Source organism: Anomaloglossus baeobatrachus, chromosome 2 (assembly GCF_048569485.1).
Source record: "Anomaloglossus baeobatrachus isolate aAnoBae1 chromosome 2, aAnoBae1.hap1, whole genome shotgun sequence".
Classification (NCBI taxonomy): domain Eukaryota; kingdom Metazoa; phylum Chordata; class Amphibia; order Anura; family Aromobatidae; genus Anomaloglossus; species Anomaloglossus baeobatrachus.
The window spans coordinates 210,726,946-210,749,452 of NC_134354.1; the positions used below are offsets into that span (position 1 = coordinate 210,726,946).

Genomic DNA, 22,507 nt, shown 5'->3' on the forward strand with positions numbered 1-22,507 from the left:
GACCAGCTTCAATCCACACGAATGTGATGTGTAACTTTTGCCTTGCACCCTTCACACAAAGATGATGGCTAGACAAGTGCCTTCAGCCTTACCTTGTTTTTACATACTCTGGTCTAGTTAAGCATTCTGCAGTTCTCCCGTTGTAACTTCAGTCCAAAACCTAAATCTGAATATTAAATGAGCGTCACTAATTTGGTCTAAACACTGTGGATTGTTTTTCTCATTAATGCCTTTATAGAGTAGTACATTTGGTGGAGATAATTTAGCTTTCTTTTTTTTTCTCCTTTTTCCGTAGTGTTTTACAAGGAAACAAGATAAAATCCATCACTAAAAAAGCTTTTACTGGATTGGATTTGCTGCAGCTGCTGTAAGTATATGTAGTAGCTGAAGATGTCTGGCCTGCTAATAGGTTGAATACTATAGTGGTTGTTCTGATGAACTCCGCACAAATCACATCTATTGTATAAATGGTATCAATCTAGGCCTTGAAGTAACCACTGAATAAAATGTGTTGTGACTCAGTCAGGGCTACATGTAGTAGTATTCATGGTAACACGAGTCCAAGCATTACAAGAGTGGTTTTCGCAGGTCTTACCCCTCCCTTAAAGTGAACCTGTCATGTAAAAAAAAAAATTATTAATCTGAAGATATGGGGTTAATCTGATTATTAGCATTCTAAGTTGCCTGGCCACTGTATGGAAACCCCAGCTACCGGGAGGGAGTGAACTTTATTCCTCTCGGCAGCCTGGGCCTTTCAGTCATATGGATGTGATCGGATCAGTTTGTAACCTCGAAGTACATAGTGAGCAACTGACAGCTGGCTCTGTACTGATGCAATGCAGAGCTAGCTGTCATTCATTACCGTGACGTGGTTACAGCTGCAGCTGGCTCTGTACTGATTCAATGCAGAGCTAGCTGTCATTCATTACCGTGACGTGGTTACAGCTGCAGCTCAATATGCACAGTGAGGCGACTAAAAGCCTGATGCTACCGAAAGGAATAAAGTTCCAGTGACTGAAAGTCAGGGAATAAAGTTTATATTCTCCCAGAAGCCAAGCTTTCAGTACGGAAGTTGTACAGCTTCAGAACACTATCAATATGCAGATTAACTCTTAATCTGCAGGTTAATAGTGTTTTTATTACATGAGTGGTTCCCTTTTAAAGTGAATCTGTCAACAGGTTTTTCGCCCCAAAACTATTTTTATGTGCATGAAACTCTTGCAAACGCTAGTCCAGCAATATCTTTACATGGCCAATCAATTCCTCCCATTACTGAGAAATCCGTGTTTACATTAATATTGTAGATGTGACCCTCTGTCACTCCAGCTCTATTCCCCCTAGTACTGCCACCACCTGCTTAACTGATCACCTCTGTGCTGTGTGACTTCAAGCAAAGGAGTCGTCAGTCAATCACATTCCCTTTGATCGTAATAATTTTGATCAAATTTGCTGGAAAATGTTAGCTCTCCAGATGGAATGGGCTTTGTGATTACTGAGACAGCCATATTATGGATTGCATTGGATTGTCTGTAGTCATCCTTACCCAGGTTGTTACCATGCCACCTTTTGAAAGTACAAGCATTCCCTGGGTTATGAATTAATTTATTCTGTAGGATTGTTCCTAACCCAAATGTGTGTAAATTGGAATGTGGCCAGGAAAAAAAAACATACACCGCTGTCTGCTCCAGCAACCCTGCAGCAGTACAGTCTTTCTACTATCTTGTGCTGCTGCTACGGCCTTTTCACTATAGACCAGTACTTATGGGTGCGATCGGACCTTAGAGATTACTGCACGCCATAAGGTGACAGTCATTTTTGTTACGTTATATGGTGCAGTGACCTTGAGGGCCTACACATGGCTGGAGGTTTTGAAGATGCAACACGTGAAAGTGGAAAGAAAGGTGCAGGGCGGCCAGAAGGGTAATAGTGTTTTTCTTTGTCGCTCCATTGGGAGACCCAGACACTTGGGGTGTATAGCTATGCCTCCGGAGGCCACACAAAGTATTACACTAAAAGTGTAAAGCCCCTCCCCTTCTGCCTATACACCCCCCGTGCCTCACGGGCTCCTCAGTTTTTATGCTTTGTGCGAAGGAGGCTGACATCCACGCATAAGCTCCACAGCTTAGTCAGCAGCAGCTGCTGACTAGGTCGGATGGAAGAAAAGAGGGCCCATAACAGGGCCCCCAGCATGCTCCCTTCTCACCCCACTTTGTCGGCGGTGTTGTTAAGGTTGAGGTACCCATTGCAGGTACACAGGCAGGAGCCACATGCTGTTTTCCTTCCCCATCCCTTAATGGGCTCTGGGTGAAGTGGGATCCGGATCGGTCTTCAGGCACTGAGACCGTGCTCCCTCCGCAGCCCCTGGGAATCTGCTGGATAGGAGCTGGGTATCGTCAGGGACAAGGCCCTGCTACTATGAGGTACTCTGTGTCCCCATGGGGACCGCGCATGGAGCGCTTGTGCCATACACATTACAGCACTGCTGGGTGTGTTAGTGCGCCGGGGACTACCGCGCGGCCGCGCTTATTGCCGGCCGCGCTTATAACTTTAGTCCCCGGCTTCTGCGCCCTAGTGTCGTATATTCCCGCCCACAGGCCTGCCAGTCAGGGGAAGGGCGGGACGCTGCACAGATCGTCAGCGCTGAGGGCTGGAGCATACATTAGTATCCTCCTCCCTCCTCACTCAGTACACTGGGGCACTAGATTCCCGCACTTTTCTTGGGCACGCCCACGGTCCCCTCCTCCCCACAAAACGCCGGCAGCCATTCCTGTCAGCGATTCAGACGCTGGAGAGGAGAGACAACACAGGGAGACCCAGGCAGGGAATCTGGTGATCACACAACCGCTCTGAGCGGTCGGTAAGCAGCACCTGTGGTGCTGGCCCCACTGAGTACCGAAGTGTATATATATATATAGGCTTATAGGCTATACATTTGCACTGTACGGTCGCTCTGTTGATTTTTGGCTATATACCCTCCTGGATTGTTCTCAGAGGAGACAACATGTCATCCGCAAAAAGCAAGGGTGCCAAAGCACAGGCGTACTTTGCAACCTGTACCTCATGTACAGCTGTACTACCGGCAGGTTCCACTGACCCTCATTGTGTGCAATGCTCGGCCCCTGTGGCACTTACTCAGCCGGAGCCTCTGCGACTGGTGGCCCAGGTGGAACCACCTGCTACCACTGTCCAGGTGACAGGGACGGAGTTTGCAGCCTTTGCTGACAAACTGTCTGAGAGTATGGATAAATGGTCTGCTAAAATACTGGAAGCATTGCAGTCCAGACCGGTGATTCGGGCCCCGGGCACTGTCCAATCCTTGACCCCTGGTCCCCCTCAATTGGAACAGCAAAGTACCCCTGGGGTAACCCATAGGTCCCAGGGTGAGGTCTCTGACACGGACCGCAGTCCCAGGCCGCCCAAGCGGGGTCGCTGGGAAATTCCCTCCACTTCATCACACTGTTCAGGGTCCCAGCAGGAGGACTCTCTGGAGGATGAAGCGGAGGTATCAGATCAGGATTCTGATCCTGAAGCCGCTCTCAACCTAGATACACCTGAAGGTGACGCAGTAGTGAATGACCTTATAGCGACCATCAATCAGGTGTTGGATATTTCTCCCCCAGCTCCTCCAATTGAGGAGTCTGCTTCTCAGGAGAAATTCCGTTTCAGGTTTCCCAAGGGTACATTAAATATGTTTCTGGATCACTCTGACTTCAGAGAGGCAATCCAGAAAAACCGAGACTGTCCAGACTAGCGTTTTTCCAAGCGCCTTAAGGACACACGCTATCCCTTCCCCCCCGAGGTTGTCAAGGGCTGGACTCAGTGTCCTAAGGTGGATCCTCCAATCTCCAGACTGGCGGCTAGATCCATAGTTGCAGTGGAAGATGGGGCTTCACTCAAAGATGCCACTGACAGACAGATGGAACTATGGTTGAAATCCATCTATGAAGCTATCGGCGCGTCTTTTGCTCCAGCATTTGCAGCCGTATGGGCACTCCAAGCTATTTCAGCTTGTCAGGCGCAGATTAATGCAGTAACACGTACATCTGCCCCGCAAGTGGTGTCCTTAACCACTCAGGCGTCGGCGTTTGCGTCCTAGGCCATTAATGCTATCCTGGACTCGGCGAGCCGTACGGCGGTGGCATCCGCCAATTCGGTGGTACTCCGCAGGGCCATGTGGCTACGTGAATGGAAGGCAGACTCTGCTTCCAAAAAGTACTTAACCGGTTTGCCATTGTCTGGCGACCGCTTGTTTGGTGAGCGATTGGATGAAATCATTAAACAATCCAAGGGAAAGGATTCATCCTTACCAAAGTCCAAACCAAACAGACCTCAACCACGGAAGGTACAATTGAGGTTTCGGTCCTTTCGGACCGCGGGCAGGTCTCAATTTTCCTCGTCCAAAAGGCCTCAGAAAGATCAGAGGAACTCCGATTCATAGCGGTCTAAGTCACGTCCTAAAAAGACCGCCGGAGGAACCGCTCCCAAAGCGGCCTCCTCATGACTTTCGGCCGCCTCCAAACCGCATCCTCGGTCGGTGGCAGGCTCTCCCGCTTTTGCGACGCCTGGCTGCCACAAGTAAAAGACCGATGGGTGAGAGACATTCTATCTCAAGGATACAGGATAGAGTTCAGCTCTCGTCCTCCGACGCGTTTCTTCAGAACATCTCCACCCCCCGACAGAGCTGAGGCTCTTCTGCAGGCGGTGTGCACCCTGAAGGCGGAAGGAGTGGTTATCCCTGTTCCTCTTCAGCAACGGGGTCACGGTTTTTACTCCAACTTGTTCGTGGTGCCAAAAAAGGACGGATCCTTCCGTCCCGTTCTGGACCTAAAACTGCTCAACAAGCATGTGAGAACCAGGCGGTTCCGGATGGAATCGCTCCGCTCCGTCATCGCCTCAATGTCCCAAGGAGATTTCCTAGCATCAATCGACATCAAAGATGCTTATCTCCACGTACCGATTGCACCAGAGCATCAGCGCTTCCTGCGTTTCGCCATAGGGGACGAACACCTTCAGTTCGTGGCACTGCCTTTTGGCCTGGCGACAGCCCCACGGGTCTTCACCAAGGTCATGGCAACAGTGGTGGCAATCCTACACTCTCAGGGACACTCGGTGATCCCTTACTTAGACGATCTACTTGTCAAGGCACCCTCTCAAGGGGCATGCCAACACAGCCTGAACATTGCTCTGGAAACTCTCCAGAGATTCGGGTGGATCATCAATTTTCCAAAGTCAAATCTGACACCGGCCCAATCACTGACATATCTTGGCATGGAGTTTCATACTCTCTCAGCGATAGTGAGACTTCCGCTGAACAAACAGCGTTCACTACAGACAGGGGTGCAATCTCTCCTTCAAGGTCAGTCACACCCCCTGAGGCGCCTCATGCACTTCCTAGGGAAGATGGTGGCAGCAATGAAGGCAGTTCCTTTTGCGCAGTTTCATCTGCGCCCACTTCAATGGGACATTCTCCGCAAATGGGACAGGAAGTCGACGTCCCTCGACAGGAACGTCTCCCTTTCTCGGGCAGCCAAAGCTTCCCTTCAGTGGTGGCTTCTCCCCACTTCTCTGTCGAAGGGGAAATCCTTCCTGCCCCCATCCTGGGCGGTGGTCACGACGGACGCGAGCCTGTCAGGGTGGGGAGCGGTCTTTCTCCACCACAGGGCTCAGGGTACTTGGACTCAGACAGAGTCCTCCCTTCAGATCAATGTTCTGGAGATAAGGTCAGTGTATCTTGCCCTAAAGGCGTTCCAGCCGTGGCTGGAAGGCAAACGGATCCGAATTCAGTCGCACAACTCCACAGCGGTGGCATACATCAACCACCAAGGCGGGACACGCAGCCAGCAAGCCTTCCAGGAAGTCCGGCGGATTCTGCTGCGGGTGGAAGCCACAGCCTCCACCATATCCGCAGTTCACATCCCGGGCGTAGAAAACTGGGAAGCAGACTTTCTCAGTCGCCAGGGCATGGACGCAGGGGAATGGTCCCTTCACCCGGACGTGTTTCAGGAGATCTGTTGCCGCTGGGGCATGCCGGACGTCGACCTAATGGCGTCCCGGCACAACAACAAGGTCCCGACATTCATGGCACGGTCTCAAGATCACAGAGCTCTGGCGGCAGACGCCTTAGTTCAGGATTGGTCGCAGTTTCAACTCCCTTATGTGTTTCCTCCTCTGGCACTGTTGCCCAGAGTGTTACGCAAGATCAGGGCCGACTGCCGCCGCGCCATCCTCGTCGCTCCAGACTGGCCGAGGAGGTCGTGGTACCCGGATCTGTGGCATCTCACGGTCGGTCAACCGTGGGCACTACCAGACCGACCAGACTTGCTGTCTCAAGGGCCGTTTTTCCATCTGAATTCTGCGGCCCTCAACCTGACTGTGTGGCCATTGAGTCCTGGATCCTAGCGTCTTCAGGATTATCTCAAGAGGTCATTGCCACTATGAGACAGGCTAGGAAACCAACGTCCGCCAAGATCTACCACAGGACGTGGAAAATATTCCTGTCGTGGTGCTCTGCTCAGGGTTTTTCTCCCTGGCCATTTACCTTGCCCACTTTTCTGTCCTTCCTTCAATCCGGATTGGAAAAGGGTTTGTCGCTCGGCTCCCTTAAGGGACAAGTCTCTGCGCTCTCTGTGTTTTTTCAGAAGCGCCTAGCCAGACTTCCACAGGTACGCACGTTCCTGCAGGGGGTTTGTCACATCGTCCCTCCTTACAAGCGTCCGTTAGAACCCTGGGATCTGAACAGGGTGCTGATGGTTCTTCAGAAACCACCGTTCGAGCCAATGAGGGATATTTCTCTCTCACGCCTTTCGCAGAAAGTGGTTTTCCTAGTAGCAGTCACTTCACTTCGGAGAGTGTCTGAGCTAGCAGCGTTGTCATGCAAAGCCCCTTTCCTGGTGTTTCACCAGGACAAGGTGGTTCTGCGTCCGGTTCCGGAATTTCTCCCTAAGGTGGTATCCCCTTTTCATCTCAATCAGGATATCTCCTTACCCTCTTTTTGTCCTCATCCAGTTCACCAATGTGAAAAGGATTTGCACTTGTTAGATCTGGTGAGAGCACTCAGATTCTACATTTCTCGTACGGCGCCCCTGCGCCGCTCGGATGCACTCTTTGTCCTTGTCGCTGGCCAGCGTAAAGGGACACAAGCTTCCAAATCAACCCTGGCTCGGTGGATTAAGGAACCAATTCTCGAAGCTTATCGTTCCTCGGGGCTTCCGGTTCCCTCAGGGCTGAAGGCCCATTCTACCAGGGCTGTGGGAGCGTCCTGGGCCTTGCGGCACCAGGCTACGGCTCAGCAGGTGTGTCAGGCAGCTACCTGGTCGAGCCTGCACACTTTCACGAAACACTATCAAGTGCATACCTATGCTTCGGCAGATGCCAGCCTAGGTAGGCGAGTCCTTCAGGCGGCGGTTGCCCACCTGTAGGACGGAGCCGTTTACGGCTCTATTATGAGGTATTATTTACCCACCCAGGGACTGCTTTTGGACGTCCCAAGTGTCTGGGTCTCCCAATGGAGCGACAAAGAAGGGAATTTTGTTACTTACCGTAAATTCCTTTTCTTCTAGCTCCAATTGGGAGACCCAGCACCCGCCCCTGTTTTTTTGTGTACACATGTTGTTCATGTTGAATGGTTTCAGTTCTCCGATATTCCTTCGGATTGAATTTACTTTAAACCAATTTATAATTTTTTCCTCCTTCTTGCTTTTGCACCAAAACTGAGGAGCCCGTGAGGCACGGGGGGTGTATAGGCAGAAGGGGAGGGGCTTTACACTTTTAGTGTAATACTTTGTGTGGCCTCCGGAGGCATAGCTATACACCCCAAGTGTCTGGGTCTCCCAATTGGAGCTAGAAGAAAAGGAATTTACGGTAAGTAACAAAATTCCCTTCTTCTTTATCGTTCCTATGGGAGACCCAGACATTGGGTGTATAGCTTCTGCCTCCGGAGGACACACAAAGTACTACACTAAAAAGTGTAGCTCCTCCCTCTGAGCCTATACACCCCCTGGAGAACCAGATCTAGCCAGTTCATTGCTTTGTGTTCAGGAGGCATACATCCACACATGCATTCTCATCTGATTTTTCATTTTTGGAAAGAGTTTGAAGAAAAGCGGGTCCAAGTCTGGACCCCCGGCATGTCCCTTCTCACCCCACTGTGTCGGCGGTGCTGTTAAGGTTGATTACAAGGCTGGAGCCTTACATGCCGCGCTCCTTCACCATCCCTCGGGCTCTGGCTTGAAGTGGGAGCCAGCACGGTTCTCCATGCTTTGCAGGAGACCGGTCTCCATCCGCAGCCCTTCAGGATCCTGCTGGACGGAGCACTCATCCCCAGGGACCTGGAACCCTGCGTCTCAGCAAGCTAAGTACCTGAGACGTTCATATTCTGGGGGCCCCTGTACTTTATTATGGTGGGAGAGTGTGCTGAGTGAGTTTTCTGACATTTCCGGCCGGTTCTCTGGCTGTCGCCTGAGAACCGCGCCGATGGTGCCTGCGCGCCGGCCGTACCGCTCAAATTTAGGCCCCGGCTTCACCGGAGGCCTACTTTCGGTTTCACTGCCCTCACATGTCATTCATGCAGAGGGACAGTGCGGCTCCGCCCAGCGGCCGTTCTACACAGGGGAGAGACACTCCTCACTGGGTACATGTCTCCTCCCCTGTAAGTCTCTTTGGCCCTCCAGATCCCGCTCTCAGAGTTGGTCCCGCCCCCTCGCCTCGCTCCGGCGCCATTTTATCAGCGTTTTCTCTGCGATCAGCACTGGCTGCAGCATCCCTGCTGAGGTGCTTGGGGGTCCGGGCTTTGGGATCTGGAGGGCACACAACACCGCTCCAGCGGTCTGGTAAGCCACCACCTCTGGTTGTGGGCCTCTGTATATACTCTCTGGGGGTCACTCTGGCAGAGCCCCCACTTCAGCAGCATGTCTCACACGAGGAGCAAGGCTCCAAAGCTATATTCAGTATGCACTGCATGTAAGCTCGTGCTGCCTGAACCGAGCACATATCCACATTGTGATGCCTGCTCTAACCTGACAATGCCTCAGCCTGGGATCGCACCCACAGTGGTCTCTCCGGCTGCTCCGGCTCCTGTGGCTGAACCCCCGGCTTGGGTAGAATCCCTATCTAGGTCAATCTCCCAGTCTTTTGCCGACTCCATGGGACAGCTGTCCCGGACTTTGCTGAACATGCATCAGCCCCCTTCACAGGGTGCCTCTGCTGCTAGGGCTCTCTCAGCGGAGCTCACAGAGGATTCTTCATCTGGTCCCAGACCCCATCCTCCTAAGAGGACACGTAGGGCTCCCTCCCCTTCCTCGTCCCGCGGCTCTGTTTCAGAAGCTGACTCGCGGGACGAGGAGGATGCCTTTACAGGGGGCTCGGAGGCTACCTCCATGTGTCCCATTGATCTGTCCGAAAGTGACTCAGATGTTAGTGATTTGATTGCGTCCATTAATTCTGTACTGGACCTCAATCTGCCAGTATCAGAGGATCAACCCTCTCTGGCAGAAAAGCACCAGTTTACCTTGCCTACGAGGACAAAGAGTGTGTTCTTTAACCACTCCAGTTTTCAGGCCGCTGTGACCAAGCCTAGGGCCTGTCCTGACAAACGCTTCCCAAAGCGTGGTTCTGATGACCGTTTTTCCTTTCCACCTGAGGTGGTCAAGGAGTGCGCTCATTCACCAAAGGTAGACCCCCCGGTGTCTAGATTCTCAGCCCGGACTGTTGTATCAGTGGCTGATGACACCTCTCTTAAGGATTCCACTGACCGCCAGGTTGACCTTCTGGCCAAATCTGTATATGAGGCGGCAGGGGCCTCGTTCTCCCCATCTTTTAAAGCAGTGTGGGCTCTCAAAGCCATCTCTGCTTCTCTAGAGGAGATGCATTCCCTCACCAGGGAATCTATGCCCGAAATGGTTGCCTTAACTTCCCAAGCTTCCGCTTTTTCATCCTATGCCATGTCTGCCATGCTGGAGGCTTCTCACCGCACTGCAGTGGCTTCGGCTAATTCCCTCGCTATCCGCAGGATCTTGTGGCTTCGAGAGTGGAAGGCAGATGCTTCTTCAAAGAAGTACCTTGCTGGCCTCCCTTTTGCTGGGTCCAGGCTATTCGGTGAACTGGATGAAATTATTAAGGAAGCTACTGGCGGGAAGAGTACTTCCATGCCACAAACCAAAACCAGGAAACCTGTCCAGGGTAGGAACCAGTCGAGGTTTCGTTCCTTTCGTTCCTCCAACTGGTCGTCCTCTAAGCCCTCGGCCTCGTCCACTAACTCAGCCAAGGACCAAAAATCCAACTGGCGCACAAAGGCGCGTCCACAGAAGACCGCAGGAGCTGCTGCCATTAAGGCAGCCTCCTCTTGACTATCTGTCCGCGCCAGCAACGTCCTTAGTCGGTGGCAGGCTCTCCCACTTTGGCGACGCGTGGTTTCAACACGTCTCCGATCAGTGGGTGCGGGATGTAATCTCCCACGGCTACCGGATAGAATTCTCTTCCAGCCCGCCAAACAGATTTTTTCTGTCAACTCCCCCCTGTTCCAAGGCCGCTGCCTTCTCTCGGGCCGTGGCATCCTTGCAGGCCAACGGAGTAATTGTACCGGTTCCCGCCCGGGAACGGTTCAGAGGTTTCTACTCAAATCTCTTCCTAGTCCCCAAAAAGGACGGTTCCTTCCGGCCCATCCTGGATCTCAAGCTTCTCAACAAGCATGTTCAGGTGCGGCATTTTCGCATGGAATCTCTGCGGTCAGTCATTACCTCAATGACCCAAGGGGATTTCCTGGCATCCATCGACATCAGAGATGCCTATCTGCATGTGCCAATTGCAGTTTCTCACCAGCGTTGGCTACGTTTTGCAATCGGAGAGGAACATTTCCAATTCGTGGCTCTCCCCTTCGGGTTAGCCACAGCCCCTCGGGTATTCACCAAGGTCATGGCGGCAGTAATTGCGGTTCTGCACCTCCAGGGGTTGGCAGTGATTCCTTACCTGGACGACCTTCTAGTCAAGGCTTCATCCAGCGCAGACTGTCAGCGGAGTGTCTCGCTCACTCTCGCCACTCTAGCCCAATTCGGGTGGCTGGTCAATCTGGCCAAATCCACTCTGACTCCGACCCAGAGGCTCACGTACCTAGGGATGCAGTTCGAGACTCTGCCGGCACTTGTGAAGTTGCCCTTGATCAAACAGCAGTCCCTCCAACTGGCGGTGCGCTCTCTGCTGAGGCCCCGCCGTTATTTCATCAGGCACCTGATGCAGGTGCTGGGTCAGATGGTGGCGTCAATGGAGGCTGTTCCCTTTGCCCAGTTCCATCTGCGTCCTCTGCAGCTGGACATTCTCCGCTGTTGGGACAAGCGGCCTTCCTCCTTGCACAGGTTAGTGGCTCTGTCGCCACAGACCAGGAGCTCTCTTCAGTGGTGGCTTCGGCCCCTCTCTCTGTCTCAGGGACGCTCCTTCCTGGCTCCGTCCTGGGTGGTCCTCACCACGGAAGCCAGTCTTTCCGGCTGGGGAGCGGTATGTCTCCACCACCGAGCACAGGGCACTTGGACTCCGTCCGAGTCAGCCCTCTCGATCAATGTGCTGGAAACCAGAGCCGTGCTCCTGGCTCTCCTAGCTTTTCACCACATTGGCGGGCAAGCACATCCGAGTCCAGCCAGACAACGCGACAGCGGTTGCCTACATCAATCACCAAGGCGGGACATGCAGCCGCCTGGCAATGTTGGAGGTACAACGCATCCTTCAATGGGTGGAGGACTCCAAGTCCACCACATCTGCAGTCCACATCCCAGGCGTGGAAAACTGGGAGGCAGATTATCTCAGCCGTCAAACCGTGGACAGTGGCGAGTGGTCCCTGCATCCGGCAGTGTTTCAGTCAATCTGCCGCAAGTGGGGCACTCCGGACGTGGACCTAATGGCATCCCGTCACAACAACAAGGTTCCGATTTACGTGGCTCGCTCTCACGATCCTCAGGCCTTCGCAGCAGACGCTCTGGTTCAAGACTGGTCCCAGTTTCGTCTGTCCTACGTGTTTCCCCCTCTAGCTCTCTTGCCCAGAGTCCTGCGCAAGATCAGAATGGAGGGCCGTCGGGTCATCCTCATTGCTCCGGACTGGCCCAGGCGAGCTTGGTACCCAGACCTGCTCCATCTGTCCGTAGAGGTGCCGTGGCATCTTCCGGACCGTCCAGACCTTCTCACAAGGTCCGTTTTTCCGCCAGAATTCTGCGGCTCTCAGATTGACGGCGTGGCTCTTGAGTCCTGGATCTTGACGGCTTCTGATATTCCTCCTGAAGTCATTTCCACTATGACTCGGGCCCGGAAGTCTTCCTCGGCCAAAATCTATCACAGAACTTGGAAAATTTTCCTGTCCTGGTGTCGTTCTTCCGGCCATGCTCCTTGGCCTTTTTCCTTGCCGACCCTTCTGTCCTTTCTACAGTACGGTCTGCAGCTAGGACTGTCCCTCAATTCTCTCAAGGGACAAGTCTCGGCTCTGTCAGTGCTGTTCCAGCGGCGTATCGCCCGGCTGGCTCAGGTCCGCACCTTCATGCAGGGCGCGTCTCACATCATTCCGCCTTACCGGCGGCCCTTGGATCCCTGGGACCTCAATTTGGTCCTCACGGCCTTGCAGAAACCCCCCTTTGAGCCTCTTAGGGAGGTTTTTTGTTTCGTCTTTCACAGAAAGTGGTCTTTCTAGTGGCCATAACTTCCCTCAGGAGAGTCTCTTCGGAGTCACCTTTTTTGGTTTTTCATCAAGACAAGGTGGTTCTCCGTCCGACTCCGGACTTTCTCCCTAAGGCCAGAATCACACTTGCTAGTGCCTCGCGTGTTTCTTGCACGAGTCTCTCGTGGTAGAACACGGCTTGGCCGCACACTCCCCTGACAGGAGCGGGTCGGTTGCATGTATCTCTATGCAGCTCAGACGCTCCTGTATGCATAGTGTGCGGCCATGCCGGGTTCTACCATGAGAGACTCGCGCGAGAAACACGCGAGGCACTAGCAAGTGTGATTCTGGCCTTAGGTGGTTTCTCCTTTCCACCTTAACCAGGACATTACCCTGCCTTCCTTTTGTCCGGCTCCTGTTCATCGCTTTGAAAAAGCGTTGCATACTCTGGATCTGGTGCGGGCGCTCCGGATCTATGTGTCTCGCACCGCTGCTCTTAGGCGGTGCACCTTTCTTTTTGTGCTAACCACAGGTCGGCGTAAGGGCCTCTCTGCTTCTAAGCCGTCCTTAGCCCGTTGGATTAGGTCGACCATTTCGGATGCCTACCAGTGTTCTCAGGTGCCTCCCCCGCCGGGGATCAAGGCACACTCGACCAGAGCTGTGGGTGCCTCTTGGGCTTTCAGGCACCAGGCTACGGCTCAGCAAGTCTGTCAGGCTGCCACTTGGACTAGCCTGCATACCTTTTCAAAGCACTACCAAGTGCATGCTCATGCTTCGGCAGATGCATCCTTCAGGCGGCTGTCGCCCATTTGTGAAGTTAGGCTCTGCCTACTTCTCAGTTTTTCTGTTTATTCCCACCCATGGACTGCTTTGAGACGTCCCAATGTCTGGGTCTCCTATAGGAACGATAAAGAAAAAGAGAATTTTGTTTACTTACCGTAAATTCTTTTTCTTATAGTTCCGTATTGGGAGACCCAGCACCCTCCCTGTTGCCTGTTGGCAGTTTCTTGTTCCGCGTGTTATCACCGGCTGTTGTCGTGGACAGTCTCCGGTTGTTCCGGTTCTTGCTCTGTTTTTACTTGTGGGTGGCTATTCTCCTTCAGCTTTTGCACTAAACTGGCTAGATCTGGTTCTCGAGGGGGTGTATAGGCTCAGAGGGAGGAGCTACACTTTTTAGTGTAGTACTTTGTGTGTCCTCCGGAGGCAGAAGCTATACACCCAATGTCTGGGTCTCCCAATACGGAACTATAAGAAAAAGAATTTACGGTAAGTAAACAAAATTCTCTTTTTTGACTCAGTACTTCTCCGGCCGCTCCGCTTTCTTTGCCTCTTGATCCTGTTGTTGACCGATCAACATTTACAATGTTTTCACTACAGGTCAGGCCTGGGCACATCACGAGTCATAAGGTTGGGATGATAACACAACCTTATGACGTGCAGTGAGCTCTCGCCCGGACATTGCCCAGATTAATTTGAAATTAGTAGGGATTAGGAATCCGTGGAAGTTGAGTTTATGGTTTTGGTTTGGAACCTGAACTTGACCTGAACCCCAATGGAAGTCACTGATTGGGTAGCTCAGGTTTCCGCCCACATACAGCCAGCCATAAACCGATCACTTCCAGGGAGGTTAACCAGTATTTTTCCAAGTTTTTTTTTTTCTTTGTTTGGGGCACACTACATCCTATCACGCTGTTGTTACCCCCAGTGAGAACCATTCAAACACTGCAAGCGGCTCACACTGGGCAGAGCACCAAGTGTACCTGAGTACAGGCAATGCTTACCATGCGTAAAGCACCCGAACTCCCAACTCAAGCTTTTTTTTTTGTTAAATCTGTGTTTGGACCGAACACTGAACCTCTGGTTCGCTCATCACTAGTAACTAAAACCAAACATTTTGCAAGGGGAAACATTTTTCTATATAGTGATCATGAACAGATAGTTAAAAAATTACTTGGCAAGCAAAATGGCAACATGGGAGTTATTTAGTGTATTAAAACCCAGGATATTCACCAATTCAATATATCAAGGAACTAAATCACTCTAAGGCTATGTGCGCACGTTGCGTACAAGCCCTGCAGAAATTTCTGCAGCGATCTGAAGAGCACGTGCGCTTTAGATCGCTGCAGAAATGTCCGTAGTGAGCGCCGATTCCATGCGCTCTGCCTGCAGCTCCTGCCATAGACCGTGCAGGAGATGCCGGCAAAGCGCAGGAAAGAAGTGACATGTCACTTCTTTTTGCGCAGCGCTTCGGCAGTAGCCGAAGCGCTGCGCTCTTAAACGCCACGTGTGCACGGCCCCTTCACAGTCTCCATAGACTGTGCAGGGGACGCAGGACGCATGCAGTTACGCTGCGCTACAAAGCGCAGCGTAACTGCATGTTTTTACGCGACGTGCGCACATAGCTTAAAATACTCAGGTCACCTTCATCAACAGCCTTAGGCTATGTGCGCACTAGAAAAAAAAAATTCTCAAGAAATTTAAGAAATTTCTTGAGTGAAGGATTAGCGCACCTGCGTTAAAAAAACGCACCAATAGCGTACCGAAAAAACACATGCGTTTTTTCCACGTTTTGGTCCAGTTTTTTTGCAGGTTGGTCCATGCGTTTTTTAATGCTTAAACAGCAATAAATATAATAGATAATTGATAGATGGATAGACAGGTAATGGATAGATAATGGATAGATACAGACAGATATAAAGATGGCTAGATGAATAGATAAATAGATAATGGATAGATGAATAGATGGATAATGGATAGATGGATAGACAGATAAATATTGGATAGATATAAAGATGGATGGATGGATAGATGGATAAATAGATAATGGATAGATAGAAAGATGGATAGTTGAATAGATTGATGGATAGATAATCGATAGATAGACATAAATAGATAATGGATAGATGGATAGAAAGATAATCAATAGAGAATCAATAGATAGAGGACAAATCATTCAATAGATAAAGTCCCTGTGAGGACACACTGCAGTTCTCACAAGCGGTAATGTGTTCACATTACCGACCCATGAGAAATGACCCGTAGTTACCCCTGCAGCATCACTCACTGAACGAGGCTGCATTGAGTATGTTCCACACGCGGCTGGATGCAAGTGTCGTGGGACCTGTGTGGATTACGCTGGAGCTGTCTGTTTGGGGGGCTAATAAAGTGGGGAAAGAGGGGGCTTTTTTGTTTTTATTTAAAGTAAAGGATTTTTTTTGGTGTGTGTGTGTGTGTGGGTTCGTTCGTTCGTTGGTTGGTTCTACTTACAGGTTAATCATGGAAGGTGTCTAATAGACGCTGCCATGATTAACATAGGACCTAAGGCCCAGTCACACACACAGACTTACCAGCGATCCCGACAACGATGCGACCTGATAAGGATCGCAGGGAGGTCGCTGATGAGATGTCACACAGTCAGATGTTACCAACGACGCAGTAACGATCAGCGACCTGTATAACGATCTCGGCGGGCGTTGGGACTGTGTTAGGAGGTAGGCGTCAAACAGCGATGCGTCCTGCCCAGCAGGACAAAACCTTTGAAGAAAATGTGCCGGATCATTCGGCAACGACTAGCGATCTCACAGCAGGGGCCTGACCGCTGGTAGGTGTCACACATAACGAGATCGCTGGCGAGATCGTTGCTGCGTCACAGAAACTGTGACTCAGCAACGATCTCGTTAGTGATCTCGTTGTGTGCGACGGGGCCTTTAGTGGCAGCTATTCAAAGCTATTAACTTATTACCCTGATTCCACCGCATCACGGCAATTGGGAAGAGCTAGTAACACACCGGGACTGTCGCATAATGGATGCAACGTTCTCGGGGCAGCGGCGGGCTGATATTCTTGGCTGCGGGAGAGGGGGGGCATTAACAAAGTTCCTCGCCCTCCCCAGCCTGAGAATACCGGGTCGCCGCTGTGTGTTTAATATGGCTGAACAGTACAAATACGGCAGAGCCCACGTTTTTTTTTTCGTATTTTATTTTTAATATGTACATTTGATTTCTGTGTGTGTGTGTGTGTGTGTGTGTGTGTGTGAGATGTGTGTTTACTCTCTGCTCAACTTCCTCTTCCTGTCATAAGGACATCACTTCCTTGCAAAACGCAGGATAGTGATGAACATTATGTCCCGAAAACCGTGAAATACCGCAGGAATAATGCAGGAAAATGCAATGAAACGCACATAATTTGCTACCTGCGTTATTCCCTGCGCTATTTCATGATTACATTAGTCATTGGAGTGAAATAACGCTGGTACCTGCAGAAAAGAAGTGACATGCCCAATCTTTTTCTCAAGAAAATCTACAGAAAGAATGTTTTTGAGAAAAAAAAAACGCAGTGTGCGTACAGCTAATTTTTTTTTTTTTTTTCCATAGATTTTGCTGGGGAATGTCTGCAGAAAGGTTACAACCATTTTCTCAAATTTCTGCAGCAAAAACACAAAAAAAAACGGTTAAAAACGCAGTGTGCGCACAGGGCCTTAATTTCGTCTTTGGCTTGTCCAGATTATTTAGATATGAATCAGATCACGTGCGTTCTATATGAATTTCGCCTTGGCAAAGGCTAGATTATAACATTAGATGGCAAGCCTGTGTGCTGTGGACCTCTAATGCCAAGGCTGCTCAATGACTAAAATGAGGTTCCCATCGTACCACCCTTTTAATATGCGAGTGTCATAGAGAGGGTCCTCGGACTTTCCACATGCAGTATATGTGACTGCGGTCGATGTGAGGCCTTTTCTTGGTAGTAGAGGTCACCTTTCATTCACCTGTGACGTGACGCTGCATCTGACTGTAATATTCTTGCATACTGTTCTGATGATACATAATTAATGGCAGCGGCATCACACGGATTCTTTTATGACATTTGTTCATTTCTCTTCACAGTGACTTGAGCAATAATGGGGTTATGTCTTTACAAGATGATGCCTTTGCTCATATTAAACTCCAGGAGTTGTAAGTATTGCAGATCGTATTGCTCCATATTTACATGCGGTGCATAAACTCAATCTAAATCTTCACAAACTAACATTAGGCAAGACACATTATTTTTCTCTTGCAAGTAAAACCTGCGCTTACTGTGCCGGCTCCAGGGAATGATTTGACTTACTGGGCTTCTAAATATTTTGTCCCAGTTTTTACGAGCTTGAGTTTACCTAAAACGCTGCTCTGTTGGTGTTTTTGATGATCATTGACTTGTTCTACCCTTGATGATTGTGACAAAATATGCTGTGGATCTGTTCCCTGCCTGATAACCTTGTGTGCGTCTTCTACAGAATCCTAAACACAAGCAGTTTGCTGTGTGACTGTCAGCTGAAGTGGTTTCCCCAGTGGCTAATTGACAGTGGTCTGCAGAATTCGGTGGATGTGAGCTGTGCCCATCCTGACTGGCTGTCCGGGCGTTCGCTGCTCAGCGTGGATCCCGGAGATTTTATCTGTGGTTTGTATCTAATCTCACTTTTATTACTGGAGGTTTAAAAATGCCTCTGTTCTCCTTCTCCAAAAGAGTTTTACTCTGTGTTTATCTAAGGGCATATATAACTCGGACGAGTGCAATCCGAAAAATCAGATTGCACTCACACCAGTTATTCAATGAGGCAGCGCTGAGCTGCAACTTTTTTTTCCTCAGTTGCATTCGGCCTGAGGAACAACATGCAGTGTGCAGCAACTGGCCGCATAAATCGGACAAGACTCGAATATTTTGTGTATAGGTGCGAGGGGGAAAAAAAAAAAGTTACCACACGGACCATCCTAGTCGCATGCGTTTTTTCTGGATACTGTAGGATAGAAGACCAAATGGTCCTGTTATTGATTGTAAAATAATAGCTGCCGAAAAAAAATGCATTGCCTTTGGATATATTAAGTAATACAGGGCTGGGTAGAAAGGGAGTTTTGACATGTAAATGCTGCTGCCTTGGAGGGCATAAAGGTACTGACAGGTTCCCTTTAACCTCTTCTCGACACATGACATACTGTGTACGTCATGGATCGTGTGAGGTTAATCCCCGCGGACTGCCCACGGAAGTCACTGACATGATCACGTGACTTTCGGTGGTTGTCATGATAGCACAAGCTCATGCGATGACGCCTGTAGCGATCACGAGTCACTTCCTCTTACACCTGGCAGACTGCGGTGTGTAATAGGAGAGCTCCTTTTCTGCAGATCTCAGCTGTGATCTGGAGAAATGGAAGAGCGATCATATAGCTAATAGTCCTAGCCCCCTAGTGGTACTAACAGTTCAAATCACCCTCCATTCGCCCCATTGAAAATTAAAGGGTTAAAAAAATATACACATTGGGCATTTCTGAATGCGGTGATACCAAATCTATCAAAATATAAAATCAATTAACCTGATCGGTAAACGGCGTAGCGGCAAAAAAATTCCAAACACCAAAATTAAGTTTTTTGGCCACTGCAAATTTTGCGCAAAATGCAATAACAGACTATCACAATCTAGCATCTGCGCAATAGTGGTACCGTTAAAAATGTCAGCTCAAGACGCAAAAAATAAGCTGTCACCTGAGCCATAGATCCTGAAACATGAGAACTCTACGGGTTTCGGAAAATGGCGCAAAACGTGCGACACTTTTTGGACAAACTTGTGAATTTTTTTTAACCCCTTAGATACAAGGAAACCTATTCGTGTATGGTGTCTACAAACTCGCACCGATCTGTGGCATCACATCGACACATGAGTTTTACCATATAGTGTACATGGTGAATAAAATATCCCAAAAACTATTGTGCAATTGCACTTTTCTTTGTCGCTCTATTGGGAGACCCAGCCAATTGGGTTGTATAGCTACTGCCTCCGGAGGCCACACAAAGTATTACACTTAAAAGTGTAAGGCCCCACCCCTACTGCCTATACACCCCCCGTGGGATCACGGGCTCCTCAGTTTTCAAGCTTTGTGCGAAGGAGGTCAGACATCCACGCATAGCTCCACTGTTTAGTCAGCAGCAGCTGCTGACTATGTCGGATGGAAGAAAAGAGGGCCCTTACTAGGGCCCCCAGCATGCTCCCTTCTCACCCCACTTTTTGTCGGCGGTGTTTGTTAAGGTTGAGGTACCCATTGCGGGTACGGAGGCTGGAGCCCACATGCTGCTTTCCTTCCCCATCCCCCTTAGGGCTCTGGGTGAAGTGGGATCTTACCGGTCTCCAGGCACTGAGGCCGGGCTCCATCCACAGACCCGGAGAACCTGCTGGAATGGAGCTGAGTATCGTCAGGGACAGGGCCCTGCTCCTTACAGGTACTCTGTGTCCCCGAACAGACTGCGCACAGCACACTGCAGCATTGCTGGGTGTGCTAGTGCGCCGGGGACAGTAGCGCTGCGCGCTTGTGCTATTATTCACTACAGCTTTGCTGAGTGAATTAATGTGTTAGGAACTGCCGCGCCGGCCGCTGCTGGCAGTTTTACACTGCGGCGCGGCTGTGACTTGTGGTGCGCCGGGGACTTCCGCGCTGGCCGTGCTTATACGACGGCCGCGATTACAAATCGAGTCCCCGGCTTTTGCGGCCTAGTTTCGTTCTTTCCCGCCCCCAGGCCTGCCAGTCAGGGGAAGGGCGGGACGCTGGGCAAAGACGTCAGCGCCGAGGGCTGGAGTCTGCTTTGCATACTCCAGCCCCCTCACTGGGCACAGTGGGACGCCAGTTTCCCGCACTTTGTCTGGGGCACGCCCACGGCCCGCCCCTCTTCACAGGACGCCGGCAGCCATTCCTGTGTGCAGTGGAGAAGGGAGACAAGTTCTGGGAGACCCAGACACGGGATTCTGGCGACCACACACCCGCGTTTTAGCGGGCGGTAAGCAGCACTTGTGGTGCTGACCCCACTAGTGCCGAAGTGTACATTTGTATTTTTATGCTTGCATGCTATACATTGCACTGAACGGTCGCTATTGATTCGTGGCTATATACCCTCCTAGATTGCTCAGAGGAGACTACAGCATGTCGTCCGCAAAAAGCAAGGGTGCCAAGGCACAGGCTTTCTATGCTGCTTGTACCGCATGTGAGGCTATTCTACCGGCTGGTGCCACTGACCCCCATTGTGTGCAATGTTCGGCCCCTGTGGCACTTGCTCAGCCGGGTGCTCTGCTATCCCAGGGAGAACCACCTGTGAACACTGTCCAGGTGACGGGGACGGAGTTTGCAGTTTTTGCCGATAGATTGTCTGTGACTATGGCAAAGATTCTGGAAACTTTGCAGTCCAGACCGGTAACTCAGACAATGGGCTCTGTTGAATTCCCTGGTCCCCCTCAGTTGGAACAACCCCGTGCTCCGGGGGTATCCCATGCATCCCAGGGGGAAGGCTCTGACACGGACGACAGTCCCAGACGGCCTAAGCGAGCTCGCTGGGAGCGGCCCTCGACTTCATCACACTGGTCAGGGTCCCAGCAGGAGGACTCTCTGTGTGACGAGGCAGAGGTAGCTGTTCAGGACTCTGATCCTGAGACCGCTTTCAATCTGGATACACCTGATGGTGACGCCATGGTGAATGATCTTATAGCGTCCATCAATAAAATGTTAGATATTTCTCCCTCAGATCCTCCAGTGGAGGAGTCAGCTTCACAGCAGGAGAAATTCCATTTCAGGTATCCCAAACGTAAATTGAGTACCTTTCTGGACCACTCTGACTTCAGAGAAGCAGTCCAGAAACACCACGCTTATCCAGATAAGCGTTTCTCCAAACGTCTTAAGGATACACGTTATCCCTTTCCACCTGACGTGGTCAAGGGCTGGACCCAGTGTCCCAAGGTGGATCCTCCTATCTCCAGGCTTGCGGCTAGATCCATAGTTGCAGTGGAAGATGGCGCTTCACTTAAAGATGCCACTGACAGACAGATGGAGCTCTGGTTGAAATCCATCTATGAAGCTATCGGCGCGTCGTTTGCTCCAGCATTCGCAGCCGTATGGGCGCTCCAAGCTATTTCAGCTGGTCTTGCGCAGATTGACAAGGTCACAAGTACATCTGTTCCGCAAGTGGCGTCATTGACCACTCAAATGTCTGCATTTGCGTCTTACGCTATTAATGCTGTCCTGGACTCTACGAGCCGTACGGCAGTGGCGTCCGCCAACTCCGTGGTGTTACGCAGAGCCTTGTGGTTAAGGGAATGGAAGGCAGATTCTGCTTCCAAAAAGTGCTTAACCAGTTTGCCTTTTGCTGGCGACCGACTGTTTGGGGAGCGATTGGATGAAATCATTAAGCAGTCCAAGGGTAAGGATTCATCCTTACCCCAGCACAACACAAACAAGCCCCAACAGAGGAGGGGACAGTCGAGGTTTCGGTCCTTTCGAGGCTCGGGCAGGTCCCAATTCTCCTCGTCCAAAAGGACTCAAAAGGATCAGAGGAACTCAGAGTCTTGGCGGGCTCACTCACGCCCAAAGAAGACAGCCGGAGGAACCGCTACCAAGGCGGCTTCCTCATGACTTTCGGCCTCCTCTCTCCGCATCCTCGGTCGGTGGCAGGCTCTCCCGCTTTGGCGACATTTGGCTGCCACAGGTCAAAGACCGTTGGGTGGGAGACATTCTGTCTCACGGGTACAGGATAGAGTTCAGTTCTCGTCCTCCAACTCGATTCTTCAGAACTTCTCCACCTCCCAACCGAGCCGATGCTCTTCTGCAGGCGGTGTGCTCTCTAAGGGCAGAAGGAGTGGTGATCCCTGTTCCTCTTCAGGAGCAAGGTCACGGTTTTTACTCCAATCTGTTTGTGGTGCCAAAAAAGGACGGGTCCTTCCGTCCTGTTCTGGACCTAAAACTGCTCAACAAGCACGTGAAAACCAGGCGGTTCCGGATGGAATCCCTCCGCTCCGTCATCGCCTCAATGTCTCAAGGAGATTTCCTAGCATCAATAGACATCAAGGATGCTTATCTCCACGTGCCGATT

The 22,507-nt window shown here is 50.8% G+C and overlaps 1 protein-coding gene across 1 annotated transcript in view; it reads left to right on the forward strand.

The window, feature by feature from the left end:
• Positions 1 to 22,507, forward strand: part of LRIG2 (leucine rich repeats and immunoglobulin like domains 2) — a 140,660-nt gene that overhangs the window by 83,079 nt on the left and 35,074 nt on the right. Inside the window, exons 10-12 of the mRNA XM_075335592.1 lie at positions 296 to 367; positions 17,512 to 17,580; positions 17,901 to 18,064. Coding sequence (XP_075191707.1) covers positions 296 to 367; positions 17,512 to 17,580; positions 17,901 to 18,064 — 305 coding nt within the window. The remainder of the gene's footprint in view (positions 1 to 295; positions 368 to 17,511; positions 17,581 to 17,900; positions 18,065 to 22,507) is intronic.